This window comes from Strongylocentrotus purpuratus, unplaced genomic scaffold (genome assembly GCF_000002235.5).
Source record: "Strongylocentrotus purpuratus isolate Spur 01 unplaced genomic scaffold, Spur_5.0 spur5_scaffold_11, whole genome shotgun sequence".
NCBI classification, from domain to species: Eukaryota; Metazoa; Echinodermata; class Echinoidea; order Camarodonta; family Strongylocentrotidae; genus Strongylocentrotus; species Strongylocentrotus purpuratus.
In genome coordinates, this window is record NW_022145596.1 from 13,249,600 (window position 1) to 13,271,467 (window position 21,868).

A 21,868-nucleotide genomic window follows, 5' to 3' on the forward strand; every position below is an offset into this window, starting at 1 on the left:
TTCATCATGGTTTTATCACTGATGCCTGAAAACAGTTGCCTTGTATCTAGAAAAAGACAGGCCTACTAGTGTCAGTTGTGTGAACTATGGTTGATATTTTGCTGCTAATTTTCATTTTCTCTTCTCTGAATAGATTGTTAAATCAAACTTTTCTAAAGAAAGAAAATGATTTCAATAAATTAAAAATTCCTTCTCAACCTGTGCTTGCACACCTGTTCCGCAAGGCAAGGTTCAAAGTAGGTGCATTATTCTGTACATTATGTTCAAAATAATTCATCTTCGTCATGTTTTCAGCTCCGTGAGGGTGAGGCCAAACATTTTTATGACCCTGTTCCACTATATGAAATTGACACATTCTCAAGTCTTTAACTGAAGTGCGTTCACATTGCTTCACCTGCTAAATGAACCCAGGCAGTGTGAACATGGCTTATTGAAAAATTGAAGATAAAGTTATTGTAAGTTTTTGGCGTTTGATTGCAATACGTAAGAAACTGTTGAGAAAGGTAGATGATTGAAATCATGTCTTTTTTTTTTTTTTGAGGTTTAAAAACATAAGAATGAGAAGTCTTTGTGAAAATATTTTGTAGAGAACAGCACCGCACATAGAAATGGGTATGTGGAACAACACACATGTGGGGCGTAAAAGTATAATCCAAACTTTCAAGCTTCTTTTAGTCATATTTCAGATAAAAAATCCTTTTCAGAGCATATTTCTACCATGATGTAATATTCTACATATTATTATACTGACATAAAAAAGGAAGACAGTGCTCACAAACTATTAATATTTTTTTCCATTAAAAAAACACTCAATCTTCTCTTGAAAAAAAAGATAAAATAAATCATATAAGTCATGATGAGGTTGAATGAAAGTGTGCTGAAAAAAGAGTTGTGTGATGGTTGTTATGAGGAGGGGAAAAATATTTGGCTCCCTTGGAGTGATGGACGTGATCTTTGAGCATTGTGATCACTAATTTATGATCTGCGTGTACATGTCTATAAACTTTAAAATATCTGCATGCATAAGTGATTTGCTTTTGATTGTATATTTATATCCTAATGTATCGTAGACAACGCCGTCTCCCTAATGTCTTGTTTAAAAATCTTTTTAAAGGTCACAAATTTATGGTCCGTACAATTAGAATTAAGAAACACGTTTTAATGTTCTTGTTGTCTGGCTTTATACTTCTCTTTCTGATTTTCACAGTGTCATAAAAATAGTAAGTCATTAATGTTATCTCAGAGATGGCGCCAGTAACTTTGACAATGCAGTGTTTGTTTAAAGGAATATAGATAGTTCCATAAGGTGTTATTCAAAATGTTTACATGTCTTGCACTTTTGACACGTATGATAATGCATCATATGATTAGGAAAACATTGATTTTAAATTTCTTTTTGCGCTTTTGCCTGAACTAAAATGTCAGTTCCTGCAAAATGGGGTACATGTGAAATTACTTCATAACTCAATACATGTAACATGTGTGAAGAATGTAAGCAATACTATTCCTGGCTGTGTGAGGATGTAAGTTTTGTGTATATCACTTTTTATCTGAAAAACATACCAAAGCAACAGGAACTTTCCATAAATAAGGATTTTTCTCATAGATACACGTATCAACAGTGTCGCTGTGTATTCTACTTACCGGTATCTACAACCTTTCTCTACTTCTAAATCTATTTTGACTTATTTTTGTTTACGCACACGTAATTTGCATTGTTTGATTTTTACGACCTGTAGATCGATTTAAATTGCTGTTTGAAGGCCATATGCTCGTGCATATCACATTAAGATATACTTTGAAAATAAGTTACTTACTGCACCAAATTATCTGTGAAATTAAAATGTGTTAGTCCAGGATTGTAATAAAAATGCATTGTATCTCAGGATGTGGTCGTGAAGAATTCTACACAGAAGTGGTAATGATACATGACTCTCAATAACAACATACATGTACTTGTTCTTGATACACGCTATTTCAACCTGTGAATTACTGTACGTACCGTTTCCTGTTTATCAAACTTTAAAAATCAACATTGAAATATATCTACCGGTACTTGTGGAGTGGGATGAAAGTATTTTAATGTGGTGGTCATTATTAAGTGCATGGATGGATAACAAATTCAATGCTAACCAAAATTCTTTTCTGCGATCACTTTTAATTCTTTGCGTAAGTTTTGGTGTGTGAGGAGCTGTAGAAGACAATGCTTTGGGACTCCCTGTGGGCTGGCACTTGGGTAATGATGTGCAGAGGGAAATAATCACATCAATAGGAGATGGCTAACATGTTAGGAATCATTAGGTGACTTATGAAGTGTCAGATTCCTTTTTTTTATATAAATAAATCCTGCTATTTTTGTTCACCTGTGTCCCCCATCTAATCTATCCCTTTTTCTCATTCCTTTCCCCATCTTCATTTATATCTCTGTTTATATTATCCTATTTATAAGTTATTGTGATAAATATTTTTTTCAAATTTAAAAACAATAGCACAATGTATCATCACTCATTCATCAGAGTAATAACTGGTGCCTGTCAGAATTTTATGTTGCACTATGTTTAACATCAATCTATCAACACCCTGTCAGAAAAGTAAAAATATATTTCCTCAAGTAGCTATTTATGTGCTAAAAATAGCAACATATGATCTATAAAAGTAACAAATCAAGTGTACAATATTCTTTATCGAATTGAGTGTTTCTTCCACTTGTTTTAACCACATTTTAACCCATTTAAGTGGAAGATGCAATACCGTTGGCTGCCAGAAGGTCATTGCTGACATAGACAATACACAGCTACATGTATTACGACCTTCTTGTGGGCAGCCTATGATATGTAATCCAATAGCGTATAATAGTACTCATTTTTTCAGTATAAAAGCTATAAAAAAATAATTCACCTTAGAAGGATGGACATAACTGACTTTCTTCTTACATATGTCAGAATATTCTTACTTCCTACTTATTACTTACATTGTACAGTCAATGAGTGTTTGATGCATAGCTCTGTACTGCTCATGATAATGCGGAGTGGATATTGACACTGCTGACTAAAGAGGGATAGAGTTACCCCCTCGGAGGACTGAAAATGGCACCCCTAGTCTACAATCTGTCGCAAAATATGTGAATTATCGAACATATTTGGACGTCAATGGCACTTACTGGGATCAAAATGTGCTTGTTGAATACTCATTTTTTGAAGATTTATCCGGTACCTGGAAGATTTTTCAGCTCGGGGTGAAGTCAGATATTATAGCACTTACAGAAATATTAAATGAAAAAGGTTTTATTATAATCCCAGCTTTGGATTTATTAAATAGTTTCACCTACTGCACTTACATGTATATATATGTGAGGTCTTCATGTATTTATAATTTCTATATTTAGATTTTCCAAACAAAGTTTAGCTCCAATTTGTATGTTTTTACGGTACCTGTTTTTCTGTTTGTTTATCTGGAGGCCATTTGAAAAAGAAACAAACAAAATTTTCATCTCCTGACTCATAACAAGTACCTGGTAGTTGCAATTGTAAATTCATGGTTGGCTATGCTTTTAAGTGCCTGAGCCTTCATTGGAGACTATGCACTCATCGCGCTATACACCCAAACGATTCATGCAAACCCATACGCCAAGCGTCTTTGCATGCATAATGCCCCTCATTATCGGATCAATCTTGATGTTGTTTTCAAAACAAATACTTGTTTTGGTATTTTGCAAATTACATTTAACAAGTATGTGTACAAGTGTGCCCATATCCACACTATTAACCTATTGTACTATTGTAACTCTGTTGATATACCCATAAATTTACACTTATAAAGTAAATTGGCACAAATGTTTACCTCTATTTTCAATCAAACCCTGTTTTTTCTTCTCCTTTTCATATATTGTAAGATGTGGGAATATTGTATAATCGCTTAATTAATAATTATAGGCATTTCTTTAACGTTGTCTATCTAGAAATTCTATTCCGAGGCACATTAATTATTACCCCGGCTTTACCCTAGCTGCCATTACAGCTTAGACAACTTTCATGAATTATCTGTTGAGAGACAGAACGGTATTTAATACCAAATACAAGATATGTTTACATGGAGTGAATGCCCTTCTTGCTCTCGGCTGCCAATTAAAGGGGTTCAAATGCAATCTCCGTCTCCAGAGCAAGACCAAGTCAGCATTGTTCTTGACTGAGTTGAATCAATGCACTCAAATGCATACCGATTCATTCAAATACTACATCGCATGCGCTACCCAATGAAGGATCTTGATCTGCACTGTATTGTAGTGGACTCTGTGAGTGGTCAGTGTGAGTAGTGGACGTTCTATTGTTCTCTGCTGGACCAAAGGTAGCTGGGGGTAACACCCATTGACCAGTGCGGACAATGGCCACTGTGCCCCCTAGAGAGACGAGGAGAATACATTTACACAAGCCCAATACAAATATGTGAGGGCTCTGTGGAGTAGGTGACACAGTGCACATAGTGGGGTGTAGATATTTTTATCTCAAAGATTTCAAAAAAGGATGAGCAGTGCGTGCTCTAAATATAGGTGACAAAGAGAGAGAGAGAGAGATAGAGAAGGAAGTAGAGAACCAGGGAGAGGGAAAGGAGAGGAGAGGGGGAGAAAGAGAAAGAGAAAGAAAGATATGAACCCACCCTTATATTTTATTTAATATCAACTCGTTTAATTATTTTCACATGATTTTACGATTCATTTAGTGATATCATGAATTCTTATTTAACATTTTTTTCTTCTTGAAATATGCTAATTTCAGTAGGACAGTGATAAGTACTATGAAAGTACAATCTGTGACTCAGTATTTTAACCACCGTTGGGGTTAGCTGCATGAATAATGCATCATCATGCAGATGGCATAGTGAGATGGGTCAACAAAACTATCCCAGTTCATTCATTCATCCAATGGAAAATTGTAACACCCCTGTAGCGGACTATTCAAAATGATATAAAAAACATTACCTATCCAGCTGCTTCAGTACTTGCAAAAAGGGCGTTCTGCTATCGGTAACCAAGCTGAATCAAGTCATGAGCTATGGACTGGAAAATGATCCTTTCAGACACCTCAGTAGGGAAGGTTTTGTGAGAAAATCACCCTGAATCGGATAATCCCGCTAATCTGAGAAAGATATTTGTGAGAATGTCTGCTTTTTTTCCTTCTATTTTAGGGCGGGCAATTGTTCCCCATTCTTGCCCGGTCTTTGTTAATCCTGTGTTGATAGACTCACAGTAGAATTAACTCCTTTCTCTCTATAGAAACTTATCTTATAATCGTTCGGATCGGAGTGTAGGAATTAAAAGGTAGTTGTACTCTATTTGTAGGTACTTCAACATTATTCCCCTAATCTTATCATCCACATTCCTTATTGTGAATTTGGTAGAATACTTTCTTTTTTATTTTGAAACTGATGCTATTTCCCTTTTCAGATATTTTTGTATAGATTCGATCTTAATTTAGCATCAGATAAATGCCAATCAATCATTTTGGTTAGATAGTTTCGTTGATGAAGCATTGGATAAGATATCACCTACAGAAAGCCAGAAGTATGTTAACTCTTGTATTGTTATGAAGGATTTGATTTAAAGGTAAAGACCAGTTATGGTCATGCGATTGCATTGTCAAAGAAACGTTGTGGAATCGATCAGAAAAGGTTGATCATCTAGCATCTAGCATCTGCAAGGTTCTGGAATCATCAAAATGATAAGAAATTTGGCCCATTCTTCGTAAAGTTACAAGCACTATACACAGAAAGATGTATATGGGACTACCCTATATCTCTCACAGACCATGAGAGAAACAAATTTACCAAATATATGAATTAGTAGGCGGTTTCCCGGCAAATTTTTTATCATCATGTATTAGTCAAAACATATTCTTTCACATGATTGGTTTCATTTTTTGAAATTGGGGCGTTTCCAATACTGGTCTTTACCTTTAATGCCTTTCTAGATCTCAGCAAATGATATGGTATTAGTTGATTTTGTTGAGGTCTCACTTGTTAAGGTACAGAAGGGCATTAGGTCTGTTTTCAATGATATGAGACTTTATGAGCTAATATCCTGCTGGCTGTCATCTGATGATATATGCACAGACTATAGTCCTAATAGAGATGTTAACCAATTGCCTTTTGGATTCTTTCATTCTCATTGAATTAATACAGGGACCACCTAGTTCTAGTGGGCAATGTGTTAACAAACTGTCATATTTATTTACTTCAGATAGTCATATGGTTGTCAGTTTATATCATCTCATTTGTGTTAACATTACAAGGATTAAATTATTACACCGGAAATCAATCTATCATCCTTGCTATAAATGCAGCTTCTAAACTCTTCCACCTCTAAATCACCTTGTAGCTATTTCATAACTAACATTACTATAAATAGAAAAATGTTTATCTTTAATCTAAACATTTCAGTTTTACCCACCTATTTCTGGTCTTTGCAGAAATCAGAGTCACCCTTTGTTGTATATCATAAATGTTCCTCTGTTGGACAAGTGATGTTGAAGATAAAGTTGGGTACTTATCATGTGATCAAATTTAAAGAAGTAACGTTCTAAAAGTTATTTTTGGAAAGGTAGATTTTGTAGTACATAAGCAGAGTATAAACTTGAGGTTTTTTAATCCTTAAAATGAAAAGAGATTGATTCGGTCTTGCTAAAAAGCTCACACGAAGGAAGGCACTGCACCCAGAGATGGGTCTATAGGTCACTACACACACACACACATGTCGCTTCAAAGTTTCTTCCAAATTATTCCCAATTATTATTATACAGTAAAACCTGCTTTAGCGGCCACCTGTATAGAAAGACCACATTTTCATTTCCCTTGAATATGGTTTCTCATTGAAACCTTTATTAAAGTAACCTGTACATAAAGACCACCTGCCTATGAAGACCACTTTTCATGTTTCCCTAGATCTGTCTTTATAATTTATGTACAGGTTTCACTGTATACTTCTATCCATATGAGGTCATATGAAAAGCAATCCTATAGATGCCATTTCTACAGTAACATTCTTCTACACTGACAAAAGAATGAGAAAGTTCACAAATCATTTTCCACCTTCTACTGAAACTCAACCTGCCCCTTAATATAACATGAAACATGATTGGCTTTATGGGGATCACTCATGTATACATATTTTAGATCGGGTTCTCTGATTGGTTGAAACAACAAGGAATGTATAAGTCGAGATGAAAGTGCCATCGGGGGTCAGTATGTTTCGCTTGCCATTGATCACCTGTTCAGTGTGTCTCTCATTACAAAGTTATGAACCATATTTTTCTGTGAACATGAAATATGTAGGAATTCCGATGAAAAGCCCTAGGCTACAGCTTTAGTACTTGTACCTGTACAAGATGTTGCAATAGCCTGTAGGCCTATAATTCTCAAAATTCTTGCAGTCTGATATATTTCCAATAAATGATAATTAGCATTGAAACAGCCTGCTGAGTGCTGATCTCCTCATAAAAGTCTTATTTCTTTCTAAACTAGATTTGCAAGACAACTTGGCATTCAAGAAATGTTAATTAATTTCATTTCTGTTTTAAAAAAAAACCTGTATACTGGTAGTCAACCCCTTTTCTTGACTCTCAAAGATGACATGCTTTATTACTGAGTGCAGTTCATGTATTAAACTCCTTTTAAACTTTCACAAAGGATATTTCATTGAAATTGGGATTTATAAAATTTGTTTATTTCCAAAGATGAACATGATCATTATATTTCATCATTATTGTAATGCTTGTTATTGCTACAGATAGCCTTTTAATGCTAACGTCATTAGCCTCTATTCTTAATGCTCAAGGGATTTGATTTGCAAATCTCTTCAATCCTAATCCGCGTCCTTTGGAGAGAAAATAATGAGTAAAATAGAGATTTAAGAAGGAAGCTAGGCATTGTCCGGGCATTTTTAATCCGAAAATTGCAAGATATAGGAAAGAAGCCGTAAAGGTATGGGCATAAATCCCTCATAATAAACTCTGAATGCATTTGGGTACTTATAGAAGTGGAACAGTTTCTTTGCTGCATTTCCTGCCATCAAGATGGACTATGTTAAATTGGAAGTGATTGGTGATTGGAATTCCTCAGATAGTAATAACTATTGAGTATAAATGTTCGAAGTCATTTTATGTGGATTGTGGAGTGTGATGATCGCTGTAATTGTATAATAGCACAAATATTCCACATATGTAATTCCTTCAATTTTCAGATAATGTTTAACTTCCTAATGACAAACCATTTCAGAAAGTCCATGAAATAACGAGGAGACTCAGGCAATAGGAAGTGGGAAATAAAATGGTTCACTTACAAACATTCTTGAATTTCCGGTTAATTTAACTCTTTAATGACAAACGATTTCATAAAGACATGTTTGATGTTTGTAAGATCACTGAGACATTATGAATGATTTATTATGTACATGTATGAATGAAAGGTTTTGGGGTAAAACGGCAAAAAGGAAATGAGAAGGATGGCTCAACATTCTTGGATTTTACGGATAATTTAACTCTTAAAGAAAAAAAAATCATAAAAATTAAAGGCCTGTTTATTGTTCATGAGCTCACCTAGACATTGTCATGCAGGGAAGTATATTAAGAAAAATGTTAAAGCAGTAAAGCCAAGGGCATTAAGAGGAAAGTAAAACGATTCACTTATATTCTTCGGACTCTTCAAAATATAAATTCCATAAAGACACGTTTGAACAATGTTTGTAAATTCACCTGGAATTTGCCAAGCAAGGGAGGGAAGGGGAAAATGTGAGGGGTACCGTAAAAACTGAGAATAAGAAGAAGTGAAGGAGAAAATAAGCAGAAAGACTGAACAAAAGGAAGAAATGAAGATACTTTGCAAGTCTTTATCTCATCTCAGATGCTTTTTCTTTTCTTTTTTCCTTTCAAATTGAGGGCATTGTAAAGACTATAATCCCATAATGGAGAGTGTGGTTTTGACTTCAAAACAGGCCTCCGAACCCCTGTAATCTTGCCCTGTTATTTCTGTCAGTGAAAACATGGCTGTCACATTAGTCACTCAAACCATAAAGACTGGAATATGTCACAAATTTCAAAGTGTATTTTATTTTCTGTAATTACAGTCCAACTTTATTTCAGTAATTCAAAATTGTGAATAAAAGTTGAATAGAATAAATCAAGCGTGAGGAGATCTCAAGAAAAGAATTTGCTTCACCAATTGTACTTTCCTTTCAAAATGTAGAAAATCCTGTGCTTCACTAAGTTTTTGTTTGACTTGATAGTTCAGAATTTCCCTTTTATTGATTATGTTTGCCTAAAGCTAATGGACAGAAAAAAAGTTTGGCCAAAGTCACGATCTCTGAGGTACATACAGTACGGCGGAATGCTTCGTTTTGAAGTTTTTTTCACTCCTTTTTCAAGTCATAGAGGAGAGGAATTTTATTTGTCTGACCTGGTTAATGATTCAATAGCCTTTGAGGCAAAAAGCCAACAGGACTATAGAATTGTGCAACAAAATGCGTGTGATATGTCAGAAATTCTTCACGTTTCGTCCTCGAGGCTCTGATTTGTGTGTTATTCTCTTCAAATATAGTTTGAGGACATGGATAAGATAAATAAACAGGGTAACTGAGGATAGGATTTGGAATGCTATTAGAAAGCAGTTTTTGAAATAGAGACGTAATGCAGATGAAGTGTGTGGGAACTGGGAAGGTGGGATGCAGCCGAAAGAAGATCGAGATCTTCATATTGTACTGCAAAGTCCCTTTTTACATGCAGGAAGGGGGCTAGATTCAGATATTTTCTAGATGAGCCCGTGTATAATTTGTATTCTTTGGAATAATGACTTGCATGTGATTTTTTGTAAACAACTGGTGTCTTTACATTGTACATGCATGCCTAATCTGCAGAAATTTTGCTTTGAATTAATTAAAAAAACAAAACATGTACATGTGAGTAACACAGGAACCAGGAGTCATTATCCTTTGTTTACGTTTCATTTTTTAATTATAAGATCATATTACTAATTAAATAAAAGTAGATCAATACCAAAAAGCATTGATGATAGAAAAAACACCCAGCCTTGCTATTGTTGTTAGAACAAAGCAGACGGAAGCTCTTATAATGAACCGACAACTAGATTCTGTTATACCGATCAAAGCTTATTGTCTATCGTGATACAATTAAAAACACCCAAGTTCGTCGCCATCTTGCGTAAAAGGTCTCCGGCTAGCTTGCAACATTGATGCAGCTTTAATTGAGTCTCACGTCATTATTTCCAAATCATTTCAGCTTCACTACTTTTCAATAGGGCTTTCTCCCATATCCTGTCAATATCCATAACCTCGATCTGCCACCACGGAGGGGGTATTAATCTACCAAACTGACATGCAGCCAAATTGTTATTTAGGTGCATATATTTCTTTTTGCTGCTCCCACACCCCTATATTGTACATCCGTTGAAGCATGCACCGGAGCAAAGATATTGGAAAGGTGGTCATTAGTTGTATACATCAACTATTTAGGTCTACATTATTTCTGATAAGAAGTGTAATGATAGGAGAAAAGTGGCCAAAAGTAAAATTTCAGAAGCTTACTTTTAATTTATTATTTTGTTAAACAGAAAAGTAAGGTTCATCTAAGATCATACTCATAGTGCTCTTACCTGATGAGCACCGAAACGATGTTAACTGTATGTTGAATATGGTTTGATTTATCTTCTGTGGAGGCTACTCACCATAGCCCCAAATATCTTTAGTGTCATCATTAACATTGTTAATAAATAGTTAGACATGATTTATAGCACCTTTGCTTCTTAGAAGTTGAAAAGTGTCTGCCAGTCTTCTTCCTGAGTATGTTTTGTAATTACTGAAATAAATTCTCGAGAAACGGACCTAGACAGGCTTAAAATTGTCGACTAGTACTGTAATCAGATTTAACAAATCTTTCAAAAACACAAATACTGAAAAACTGCCATCTTTAGTGGGCTTTGGAATACATTGATTAATCCTATCTGCAAATTCAGGCCATTTCCTCCCTCTGTTTCTAAGTTGTCTCTTTATTGTCTGGAAATATCCGAGCATGTTTTACCTGTTGAATGCCTCATAGCAAGACATTTTCAGCATGCTTTAAATAATCCAATCTCCGCACAAAAGAGGAAACGGTTTAGGGAGAAAACCTGCAAGTGAGAGGGAATGTGGTGGTGCAGAAATGTCTTGGCAGGCCTTTGATTTAGCTGTGTTTAGAAGACAAGCAAGCGACAAACTGTTCTATTGAGGGTTCCTGACTCCCAGAGGCGTTTTTTGATCGCCTTTACAGACTAGTTGAGGGCACACCACTTGCCCCTTGTTATTCTGCACCCCTGCTGCAGGCTTAGAGAAATTCCTACCGAAGTAGGGAGAAATACCTGACCCAGTCACAATACGAAATCACTGCTCCACACCTTATCAAACTGCCGGTCTTTAAATTCTCCCAACTTCCAATACTAAATTTTGGATTTCATGGAGCTTATCATTGTCTCCTTTTTCACCCTTCCTCACTACAGTTGATGTCGCATCCCTTCTTTGTTTTTTAATGGACTTGCATGGATGGGCATAGACATGCAATAAACTCTTTCAGTTGAATAAAAACACCTTTTGTGTAAGGCTATTTACCCTATGACATAACACTCCTTTGTGTTGTAGAATTCGTTATCCGTGAATGGGGCTTTCAATAGTAGCAGTTACATAGATTCAATGGATGATTATTCAGTGTACACTCATACATATATCTCATGAGTGAATTTTGTAGGGTGTTAGCGGGCCGTCATCCATTAAAAGTTTTCAAGGATAAAACACGATAAGAATGGAATGGGATCCTTGAATGAGTCTGTGCAGCGCCCATAGGTGCTTCTCCCTGTTCACCCCCATAGCCAGATGCGGGGAGAGTCTAGAGAGAGCGCAAACACAGGCGGCAGGACTGAATTACAGTTGACTGCCATCTCGTGTTACATAGCCATCTCAGGCACCCATTATTCTCACGATCTTGTTCTACAACATAGCTAATAATTGGGACAAATCCTGGAGATGTTTTTCCTGTGAATTGGGCAAAATCCCCCCCCCCCTACTTTTCTTTCTACCAGTTGTCGTCAAAAGACTACTTTCCCTTTTTCGGGCAAATTGACTATTGGGTATGATTACCTGGACCATTTTTCTAAGGTGACTGTTGAAGGTTTCCCATCATTATGAGGAATGTGACACATAACGTTCATTTCTTGTGAGCACTCTTTTGGTACCTTGTTGCCAATCAATTCTAAGCTACACGGTTTTAAACTCCATTGAAATTTAACATGATAACATGAAAACAGCACAAATCTGTTATTTCTGCACCCTGGTAGATCTGATGAGGTTTCTTGTTTCCTCATTCAGTCTTGTTTCCAATTGAAAGAATGTAAAGAAAGCAAGCAAACATACTCAAGAAAGAGTTTACCGTACTTGTAAGAAACGCTTCACTGTAGTTCTCCAATCGTGTAAACCAATATTTGTGATGTTAAACAGCAATTTGAAAAAGGATTATGCAAATTGTGTACATCTGAAATGTATTCTTCTCCGCCAACAATTATTGGATGGTGCATTCCTTGATGTAGCAGCAAATAAGTAAATTTGTTAAGTATTTTGATCCTGAGGCACCCAACCAACCCAACTCAAACCCCATGGCTGTGTTTCACTCATGTGCAACACAAAAAATAAACTGGATTTAGGATGGTTACATTCATGGAATTAATGAAGTTGCCCCAGTGGGCCTCCAGATACATTTGTGTAGCCCCCAATTTTTGTAGAAGCATTTGAAAAGAACTCGGGGGAGGAAAAGTTATTTTGATGGTCATAAGATAATAAAACCTCTAATAAATAATAACGGGATATTTCTCACGACCATGTTGGATTAACTCTCTCGATTTACATTGCATTTGATACTTTCTATAGAGAAAATATAGCAACTTTCTATTGTGAAATGAAAAAGTAAGTTATTTATAATCATTCCAATTCTATTGTATAGTTCTTTCAAACCGATCTAACCAATCCTTTCCTTTCCATCATCTTATCACCTCCAGGTGAACGCTACTGATCCTGATGAAGGAAGCGCCGGACAGGTCACCTACTCGCCCTCCACCGACCTGGTCCCGACCCCTTCCCAGTTCTCTATCAACCCCCTCACCGGCGACCTGTGCGTCATCAGCAGACTGGATAGGGACGCCGGCCAGGAGGAGTACAACTTTGCCGTGAAGGCGACGGACGGAGGAGGGCTCATGTCACATGCATTCGTCAGAGTGATCCTAGAAGACATCAATGATAATGTTCCTGTTTTTACGTCCCTCAACTACAGAGGTACAGTTTTATCAATTTATATTATCCTCTTTAAGACTTTTCTCGCTATTGCTCAAAACCCAGACTGCCACATTGTTTGGAGTGTGTGTTGCAAAGGTCAACTGTGGCAATCCATCGTTTGTTCCATTAGTTGACCAAGCCTGTAATGAGTTACATATATTCATATTCATATTCATATTTATTATATAATACTAAGCCTGAGATAACTTGAGGCTACGGAAAATGTGACTTACCGGTACATCAATATGTGTCAAAAGGTTCAAAATTGTGACCTACTGCTTTTATCATTTCATCAGTTTAGAGCCAAAAGGGCATTAACTCTGTATATAATGCTATGAGTTAACGTCCTTCTGGCTCCGAACAGGCAATTTAAATCCAGCTTAGACGTGATGTGGACACCTGACTTTAACCAAAATTTGGATCAAAAACAAAATGGCTGCCGGCAACAATAGCTCTTATGCATACAAAGTTACTATCCCAAATGAATGTGAAGTGCGCTATACTTACCTCATTTTATTTTGCTGCATCAGTTATGGCATTTATTTCAAGTTTTAATGAGGTTCTTTTGTTCCATGACCCAAGCAGTATACATTCTTGAGTCAGGGAGATGACCCCCAGAACAGAAACTGAAAAACAGTTGCATCAAACATAACTAGATTTGTTTTATTTATTACCCCTTCATTACGCTCCAGAAGAACCCCAAACAGCCCCCAAAGGGGTCGTTCCTGAACAAAGTTCTTTCAGGACAGCCTTAATTTATGTTGCCAAGAAATCGTTCTGTAAAGGAAAGTGTTTTTTTTTCAGTTGGGTGATTTGCACAGTTCTGATTTACTTTCATTTCTGCACCCTTATGTTGTGAGTAATCTCCAAAGCTGAAATGTAATGTCTTGAAATTACCATCTTTATAGGATACCAAAGCAGTTTAGCAAATTACTGTTTACCTTCGTTTAGAAAAACATGAACAGCGAGTGTTATAACAACCATGTAAGTTTTCTTTATGGCTATACTAGTAAAAACCAAACTGTCTTGTAATTTTTGAAAGGGTGAATTGAAAGCAGGTAAATGGTGAATTCCAGAATATCTTCTTGACAAAAATAAATTTGTTATATCCTTCTCATGCTTTTTTCCTCCAAAATGCTTATTTGAAGGATTATTTGTTGTATCAGCAGTTCAGCACTCTGGTAAAGTAATATTTATTAGAGTGCCTAATAAGAATAATAGAATTTATAGAGTGCAGAAACTATCCAACATCAAGTATATATTCCACTGCACTACAAGAGCTCCTGATATACTTAAATTTACAGTTAATTGAAAAGATGTGCTTTCAGTTTTGATTTAAGGATATTCACAGATGGTAATTTCCTGACTTCAAAATTCAAATGGTAAGTTATTCCAGAGTTTTGGGGCTGCACAAGCTAATGCTCGATCACCTAGCGTTATTTTGATTTGATAGATGGGATCTGCAGCAACAAAGTATCTCGGGAGCTGCGCAAGTTGCGATTGTGTTGATTAAGTTTGAAATTCAACAGTTCTTTGATAGAAGTGGGAGCTTGACCAAGAAGTGCTTTATATACAATCAGCAAGATTTTGAATGTTATTCTCAATTAATGGCCTATTAATTATGACATGTTCATTATCATTTCTCTCTCCTCACAGGTCACATTGAATACGATGCTGCCCTCGGTACGGATGTCAAGCTTGTGGTCGCTGAAGATAGGGATGCCAGAGAATTTGGCCGTGTGACCTATACCATCGACTCCAGCACCAACGATGGGACATTTGCTATCAACCAAACTACAGGTCAGTATTCAGTAAATATGAAATGTGTTAAATCTCATAAACAGGCTCCCAATACTTTACTTTTTCTGTCTGCCTCCTTGTTTCAGAACACTACTACATCATGCATGTCACATGTATATCATCCGCAATCGAAGGCTCTAAAAATATAATAATAGATGCCTCAAGTGATTATGTCAAAAGTTATGTATATAACTGTAGGAATGCATTATTTGAGTTTTCAACCGCCCTCTTTTACCTCCTGTTAACGTCCAAATTGTTATTTTCACGAATTGGAAAGAAAAGTCCTTAGAAGCACAGTAAAGATCTGAATATATTATTTAGGGGGAATTTACCCTAAATCAGGGCTTTCTAACATAAACATACAACTACCCATTCTCTCTCTTCTACAATAAAAATAGCTTTATCTCTACATGACTTTTAACCAATTTCTAATCCAATCTTTCCCCTCCTTTCCACCCTCCCCACCCCAGGTCTTATCACCCTGGTTGGTTCCTTAGACTGGGTCCAGCATCCAGTCTACACCCTGGAAGTCATTGCTACCGACGGGGGCGGTCGTACCTCCGCCAACCACGCCCAGGTCACCATCACGGTGGCCGGGCCAGACACGTCGCCCCCGGAGTTTGAATCCTCGTCCTATGCATTTTCCGTTCAGGAGAACGCGGCTCAGGACCTTGTCGGTGCAGTCAAAGCAGGGCATATTGATCCAGGTAAGTCCTTGGCCCCGTTTCACAAAGTTCTTTTTTCAATGACAAATGACAAAAAGCAGTGACAAATCTGCTGATAACCAACCAGAAGCAAGGATTTCAGTAGCGTATAACAAAAACTGTCTCTTGTCGCTGATGACAAGTTTTGTGAAACGCCCCCTTGTCTCAAACATTGATTAGTTTATATGTGCCATTGAAATCCAATTGCATTTATTTTCACACTTAAGACTATTTATTTAAAAAAAATGTTTACAGATTATTATGAGTAGAGTTCAAAAGCATGGCTTAATGATGTATAGGAGAAGGCTTAATAAAGCAAGTAGCTTGTGATGGCAATTCCTGAAAATAGAAAAGCCTTGTAGTACATTGTTTTCCTGAAGTGGTAGTTTTAACAAAGATTGTTGAAAGAAATCTTCTATAATGCTTCTAGTCTACATAGAAAATAATGGTCTTGCAGCGAGTGATGGCGTGCAGTTAAAAATAAGTGTTTTCATTTTTTTTTCTTCCCGTGATGCAGGTATCACCTTTCCAATAACCTACACGCTGACATCTGGTGATCCTAATGACTTCTTCCGGATCAACACTACCAGTGGGGAGATATTTACAAGAGGTTCTGGGCCTGATCATGAGCAGCAAGCTTTTGTCCTCATCACCATCCAGGCAGCCAGTGGAATGCCTCCTACCTACGACGATGTCCAGGTGAACATCACCGTCATTGATGTCAACGACAACGTCCCACAGTTCATGGCGCAGACTGCGCGTACAAGCATTCCAGAGAGCACGGGAATCGGAAGTTCTATCTATGTCGCTACAGCAATGGATCTGGACAGTGGTGATAACGGATTGGTGAGGTATCGTCTGACGTCGAATCCAGGGAACACGTTCAGGATAGTTGAGGCAACTGGTGAGATCATCTTAAATAAGGAGGTGAGCTACAACGATCAGCTAAGCTTTGAGGTGGACATCCAGGCATATGACGCTGGTGAGCCATCGCTCGAAGGTAGCCTGACCCTCACCGTCATCATCCTCGATGTGAACGATAATGGTCCCGTCTTCACCATGGGTTTCTACCCGGTATCTATTCTTGAAAACCTACCAATCAGCACCCCTGTCGTTCAGGTCGAAGCAACTGACAATGACCGCGGCGCAAACGCCCTCATCACCTATACCCTCACTCCAAACAACGACTCGCCCTACTTCGCTGTCTTTCCTCGCGAGGGATGGCTGTACACGCGGCAGGTGCTGGATCGGGAGCTCAAGTCCACCTTCACCTTGACCATCATGGCTTCCGACAGTGGTAGCCCTCCGCAGAACTCCTCGGCCACTGTACAGGTTACCGTGGTGGATGCCAACGACAACGCTCCACACTTTACGAAGAAGAGCTATCACTTCCACATCAATGAGAACCTACCGGCAGGCACTGAAGTGGACCGAGTGGAGGCTGTAGATCCAGACCTGGGTCCCAATGGACAGGTCACCTACACTCTCTCTCCTTCAGGGGATTTTACCATTGATGAAGAAGGTACTTGCTTCACTTGATACAGACTAGTTGACATTGATCAAAATGAAACACTTTATTCCAATACTTATGAATGGATGAATAGACATGAATTGTGTTATAATTTAAACTGTTTTAAAACAAAATTATGGAAACAAAAGGCAATTTCAAAGTTGGAATGAATGGTTTGATCTATTTTTCTTTGTTATTGGTCTATTTTTGTGATTTAAATGCTCTAAAATATGCTTGATATATTTCAATATTCTTTTGAAAGTAAAATTGGATTTAACAAAGTGGGATTTGATTGTATTCAGATAAATGTATTTTAACAAAGCTACACAAAATTTGGCTGATAATGTGAACAACTCCTGACTGTTGAGGGTTTAAATTGTGTTGATTATTCCATCTCTATTTCTTTTCTGATTTCGTGATTGGGCATGTGCATGATGGCTTAAATGTTGCACTTGCGCCAGATCTCACAAATCTGAATAAGCACAATATTACGATAACCATCTACCGGTAATGCTCCTTCTTTGTCAATTTTCCACCAGGTGTCATAAGAACAACCCACCCTCTTGACCGAGAGGCTGCCTATAGCTACAGACTGATCATCAGGGCCGTTGACGGGGGAAACCCTGCCCTGAGCTCCTCAGCTACCGTCTACATCAATGTCAACGACCTCAACGACAACGCTCCTGTATTCTCCCAAGATCGTACCTACCAAGCGTCGGTGAGGGAGGAGCAACCTGCTGGGGAGTTTGTGGCATGGATCATCGCTACAGACACAGACAGTGGAGTGCTTGGAAATATCTCCTACTCGCTGATTGACAGTAAGTGGTCTACTTTGCCTATGTTCTCCACTTCACATGGAAAGGATCATTCCTTTCCTTGTGAAGGACATTTTGGATTTTAGAAATTAGGAGATAATAATAATAATAATGATATTTGAGATTTATATAGCGCTGGTATACAAATACAGTTTCTTAGGGCTTTACAAAACAAATGAAATGAAAAGTATGGTTAAACTAAATGTGTAATAAGGATCAACAAGAAACGTGAAATGAACATTGCGCTTAATTTGGATGAATTACTTAACTAACAATGTATAACAATAACATGATAATAAAAAATGAAAATGTCTCCTTCTTTGTCAATATCATATCTTTTAGTCATGGGTACCATCAGACTTTGATATTTCTATTCTAAAGTTTGGGTTATATATGCTGCACCCAGCTCATGATGTCAGCTTACTTGTTGATTTGCTTATGTTGAATAATAAAACCTTGGTTGTTATTGTTCACAGGTTCTCCCAAGTTTATAATTGACTCCTCCGGTGTTATCAGCACTGCTGCAGCAATTGACAGAGAGGACGAAAGCTACTACACTTTGACTGTCCTAGCACAGGACGGCGGTAATCCACCCATGCAAGCAACCGCAAGTGTCAGGGTTCGCATCCTAGACCTCAATGACAACGTGCCTATTGCTGCCATGTCTGCGTACATTTTCACAGCTGATGAGAACATCCAGCCGCCTACAGTAGTCGGGGTTGTATCAGCCTCGGACATGGACGTAGGTGACAACGGCAAGATTTATTACTACATCACGGAGGGCAACGACTTTGACGTGTGGGATGTGAACCACAGCTCCGGTGAAGTCTACAACGTGAGAGTCGTGGATTATGAGATGGCAGCTCACTATACCTTGACGATCATCGCCCAGGATAACAATGTTCCTCAGACGCACTCCACCTCGATCAGCGTCACCATCAACATCCTCGACCAGAACGACAACACGCCTGATTTCGATCAGGACCTGATCTACCTGACCCTGCAGGAGAATGTCGGCATCAACCACGTCCTCTGGACAGTCTCTGCAACAGATGCAGACTCTGGCGCCAACGGCCTCATCCGCTACACCATCCTCACAGAGCAAGACTTCTTCGCAGTCGATGAGTACACGGGCACCCTTCGCACCATCCAGAACGTGGACCATGAAATCAACCATGTTTTCCTCCTCGTCATACAGGCGCAGGACCAGGCCATCAACGTCAGCGCACGGAGGGCGGCGACCAGCACGGTGGAGGTCCGGATCTACGACAGCAACGACAACAATCCTGTGTTTGTGTCCAGGAGTTCAACCGATGTGATGGAGGATGAGCCTGTCGGGTTCAATGTGATTCACATCATAGCGACGGATGAAGACAGCGGGGAGAATGGCAGAGTTGGTTACACGATAACCTCTGGAAACGAGGATGGCAAGTTCAGCCTGGATGCAGTTACTGGTAAGTTTATTTAGATATTGCATGAGCAATACATCTTTGTAATCAATACTGTCACTGTAAAAGTATCATTAACCTAAATTCTTATTGCCAGAAAATATTTTTTTAATGTACACTTCATATTCTCCAATTATGTTAGTCATATCGATTATCAAAAAAGGAGATCAGTTTGAGACCAACACAAAATGTTAAACATGTTTGGTGTCATGCTCATTACTCTTGTTTTCACTCATCCAGTTTTATCCATAAGTTTATTTAATTATTTTTGCTGATACTATTAACAGCCTTAGAGAATATTTCAGATTTCTTTTAAAGCGATGACTCTATCGTGTTTTGCTTGTGTTCCATGGTGTTTGATAAACGTATTTAATAAAAATCTGTCTTTTGAACTTTCAGGTTTGCTGACCATTGCCCACTCTCTTGACCACGAGCACAAACGAGACTATGAGCTGGTCATCCTGGCCACTGACCATGGCACCGTCCAGCGCATGGCCACCCAGACTCTCACCATCAGGGTGATTGATGTCAATGACCAGCCGCCGCGCTTTGAGCAGTCCATCTACGTGATGAACGTCTCGGAGAGCCAGGCACCTGGGACGTATGTCGGAATGGTGGTTGCTATTGACGGTGATTCAGGTAGGTAGTCAGTTAGCCCATTGCCTACCACAACTGGGTAGTCCTGTGTATTGAACCAAGGGGACTGAGAGAATTCTGTTTTCATTAGCTTAAGATATATGCTCTGTCAGTGTAACTTGTCACATACACTAGTGTTTGCAATTGAGTTGGCATGAATTTTGCTTATTCTTTAGGACCCAAGTGCACGTAATTTACAGTTTGTTGCAATTATTTAGATCAAACATATGTAAAATCAATTACCAATTTAAATCAAGTTTACTTTTTAGTCACTTTGTACTGTAAGCGATGATGTCTGAGAAAAGTGATGTCTATGTTTACAAACTATTGGTTCATAGGTAATATTACTGGGTTTATCAAAGAAAGAGTTTGAAAGAGACTGAACAAATTCAGCCATTTTGTTGCATATTTGTGCTAAGATTTGTTTTTGATGAGCTCCATGCTTGTTAATGGACAGCTGTTATCAATCTCTTTCTCTAGGATTATGAAAACTAGTACTATCTATGTATCTATGTATTTTTTTTTACCTTGTAGTTATTCATATAATTTTTTATTGAACTTTATACTAATAAGATCTGTAATGTGTTTCTTTGACAGGTGTCAACGGCAGGATAACCTATGAGCTTCCAGAGGAGATAGCCAGAGGGATGTTCCGGATCAACGCTACAACGGGAGAGATTAGAACCAAAGCCATCCTAGATAGAGAGCAAAGGGATTCGTATGTAGTTACAGGTAAAGAGATCATACTATTTCTATCAAAGATAGACTTAACAACCAGAATGTTGCAGATATCTCAGAAAATATGAGATGGACATTGCATTTTGACCACATATGTCAAAATTATGGTTCGTTAAACTCTGTAAACTCTTAACTACAAGGACATTTAAAAGAACTTACTGTTATTGTTCAGGGTGGTAAAGATAAATTGATGATGAACTTTCAGTTTTCAGTTTAAGCACATCTAAAAGGATATATGCTGTGCTATATTCATTTAAAGATAACAATGATTATTAGTTTTCAGCACATAGATTGGTTCATTACATATATGATATAGTTAAATAATTCAAATTCAGCAGAAAGAAGACATTTCTTTGAGATATTTATTATCAGTCATTAGTCAAATTATTATTGAACCTTTGGTTATGTGTTAATTTTAGAATCATGTGTGCTCTAAAAATACACTGACGGGAGTCATCTCTTGCTAAGTTTTCATCGAGCTAATGAATCTGGTCTTTTGTTTTGTCTTCACTCTATAGTCTATGCTATGGATGGTGCTTTCCCTGCCCGCTACGACATGGCCACCGTTCTCGTCTACGTGATGGACGTCAACGACAACAACCCGACCTTTGCCCCTCCGACCTTTGACATCACCCTCCCCGAGAACCAGAGTCCCGGTGTCATCCATAACGCAATAGCAACGGATGCGGATGAGGGCCCAAACGGAGATCTTATCTACTCTATTACAGGTAAGCATGATTGATGGCATTTCATGAATAATCATAATTGTAGTTGCTAAAAGGTCATGTTGAGTAAAATTTACCAATACCAAAGAATTATATTAGTGATGATTTAAACTACTTTTTAGTTTAAAGGTAAAGACCAGT

The 21,868-nt window shown here is 37.8% G+C and overlaps 1 protein-coding gene across 1 annotated transcript in view; it reads left to right on the plus strand.

Moving 5' to 3' along the window:
* Positions 1 to 608: 608 nt before the first annotated feature.
* Positions 609 to 21,868, plus strand: part of LOC580282 (protocadherin-23) — a 34,265-nt gene continuing 13,005 nt past the window's right edge. Inside the window, exons 1-11 of the mRNA XM_030981285.1 lie at positions 609 to 612; positions 3,057 to 3,376; positions 13,048 to 13,351; positions 15,008 to 15,151; positions 15,622 to 15,858; positions 16,373 to 17,377; positions 17,905 to 18,183; positions 18,657 to 19,634; positions 20,028 to 20,267; positions 20,862 to 20,996; positions 21,521 to 21,730. Of these exons, the coding sequence (XP_030837145.1) occupies positions 609 to 612; positions 3,057 to 3,376; positions 13,048 to 13,351; positions 15,008 to 15,151; positions 15,622 to 15,858; positions 16,373 to 17,377; positions 17,905 to 18,183; positions 18,657 to 19,634; positions 20,028 to 20,267; positions 20,862 to 20,996; positions 21,521 to 21,730 (3,856 nt within the window). The remainder of the gene's footprint in view (positions 613 to 3,056; positions 3,377 to 13,047; positions 13,352 to 15,007; positions 15,152 to 15,621; positions 15,859 to 16,372; positions 17,378 to 17,904; positions 18,184 to 18,656; positions 19,635 to 20,027; positions 20,268 to 20,861; positions 20,997 to 21,520; positions 21,731 to 21,868) is intronic.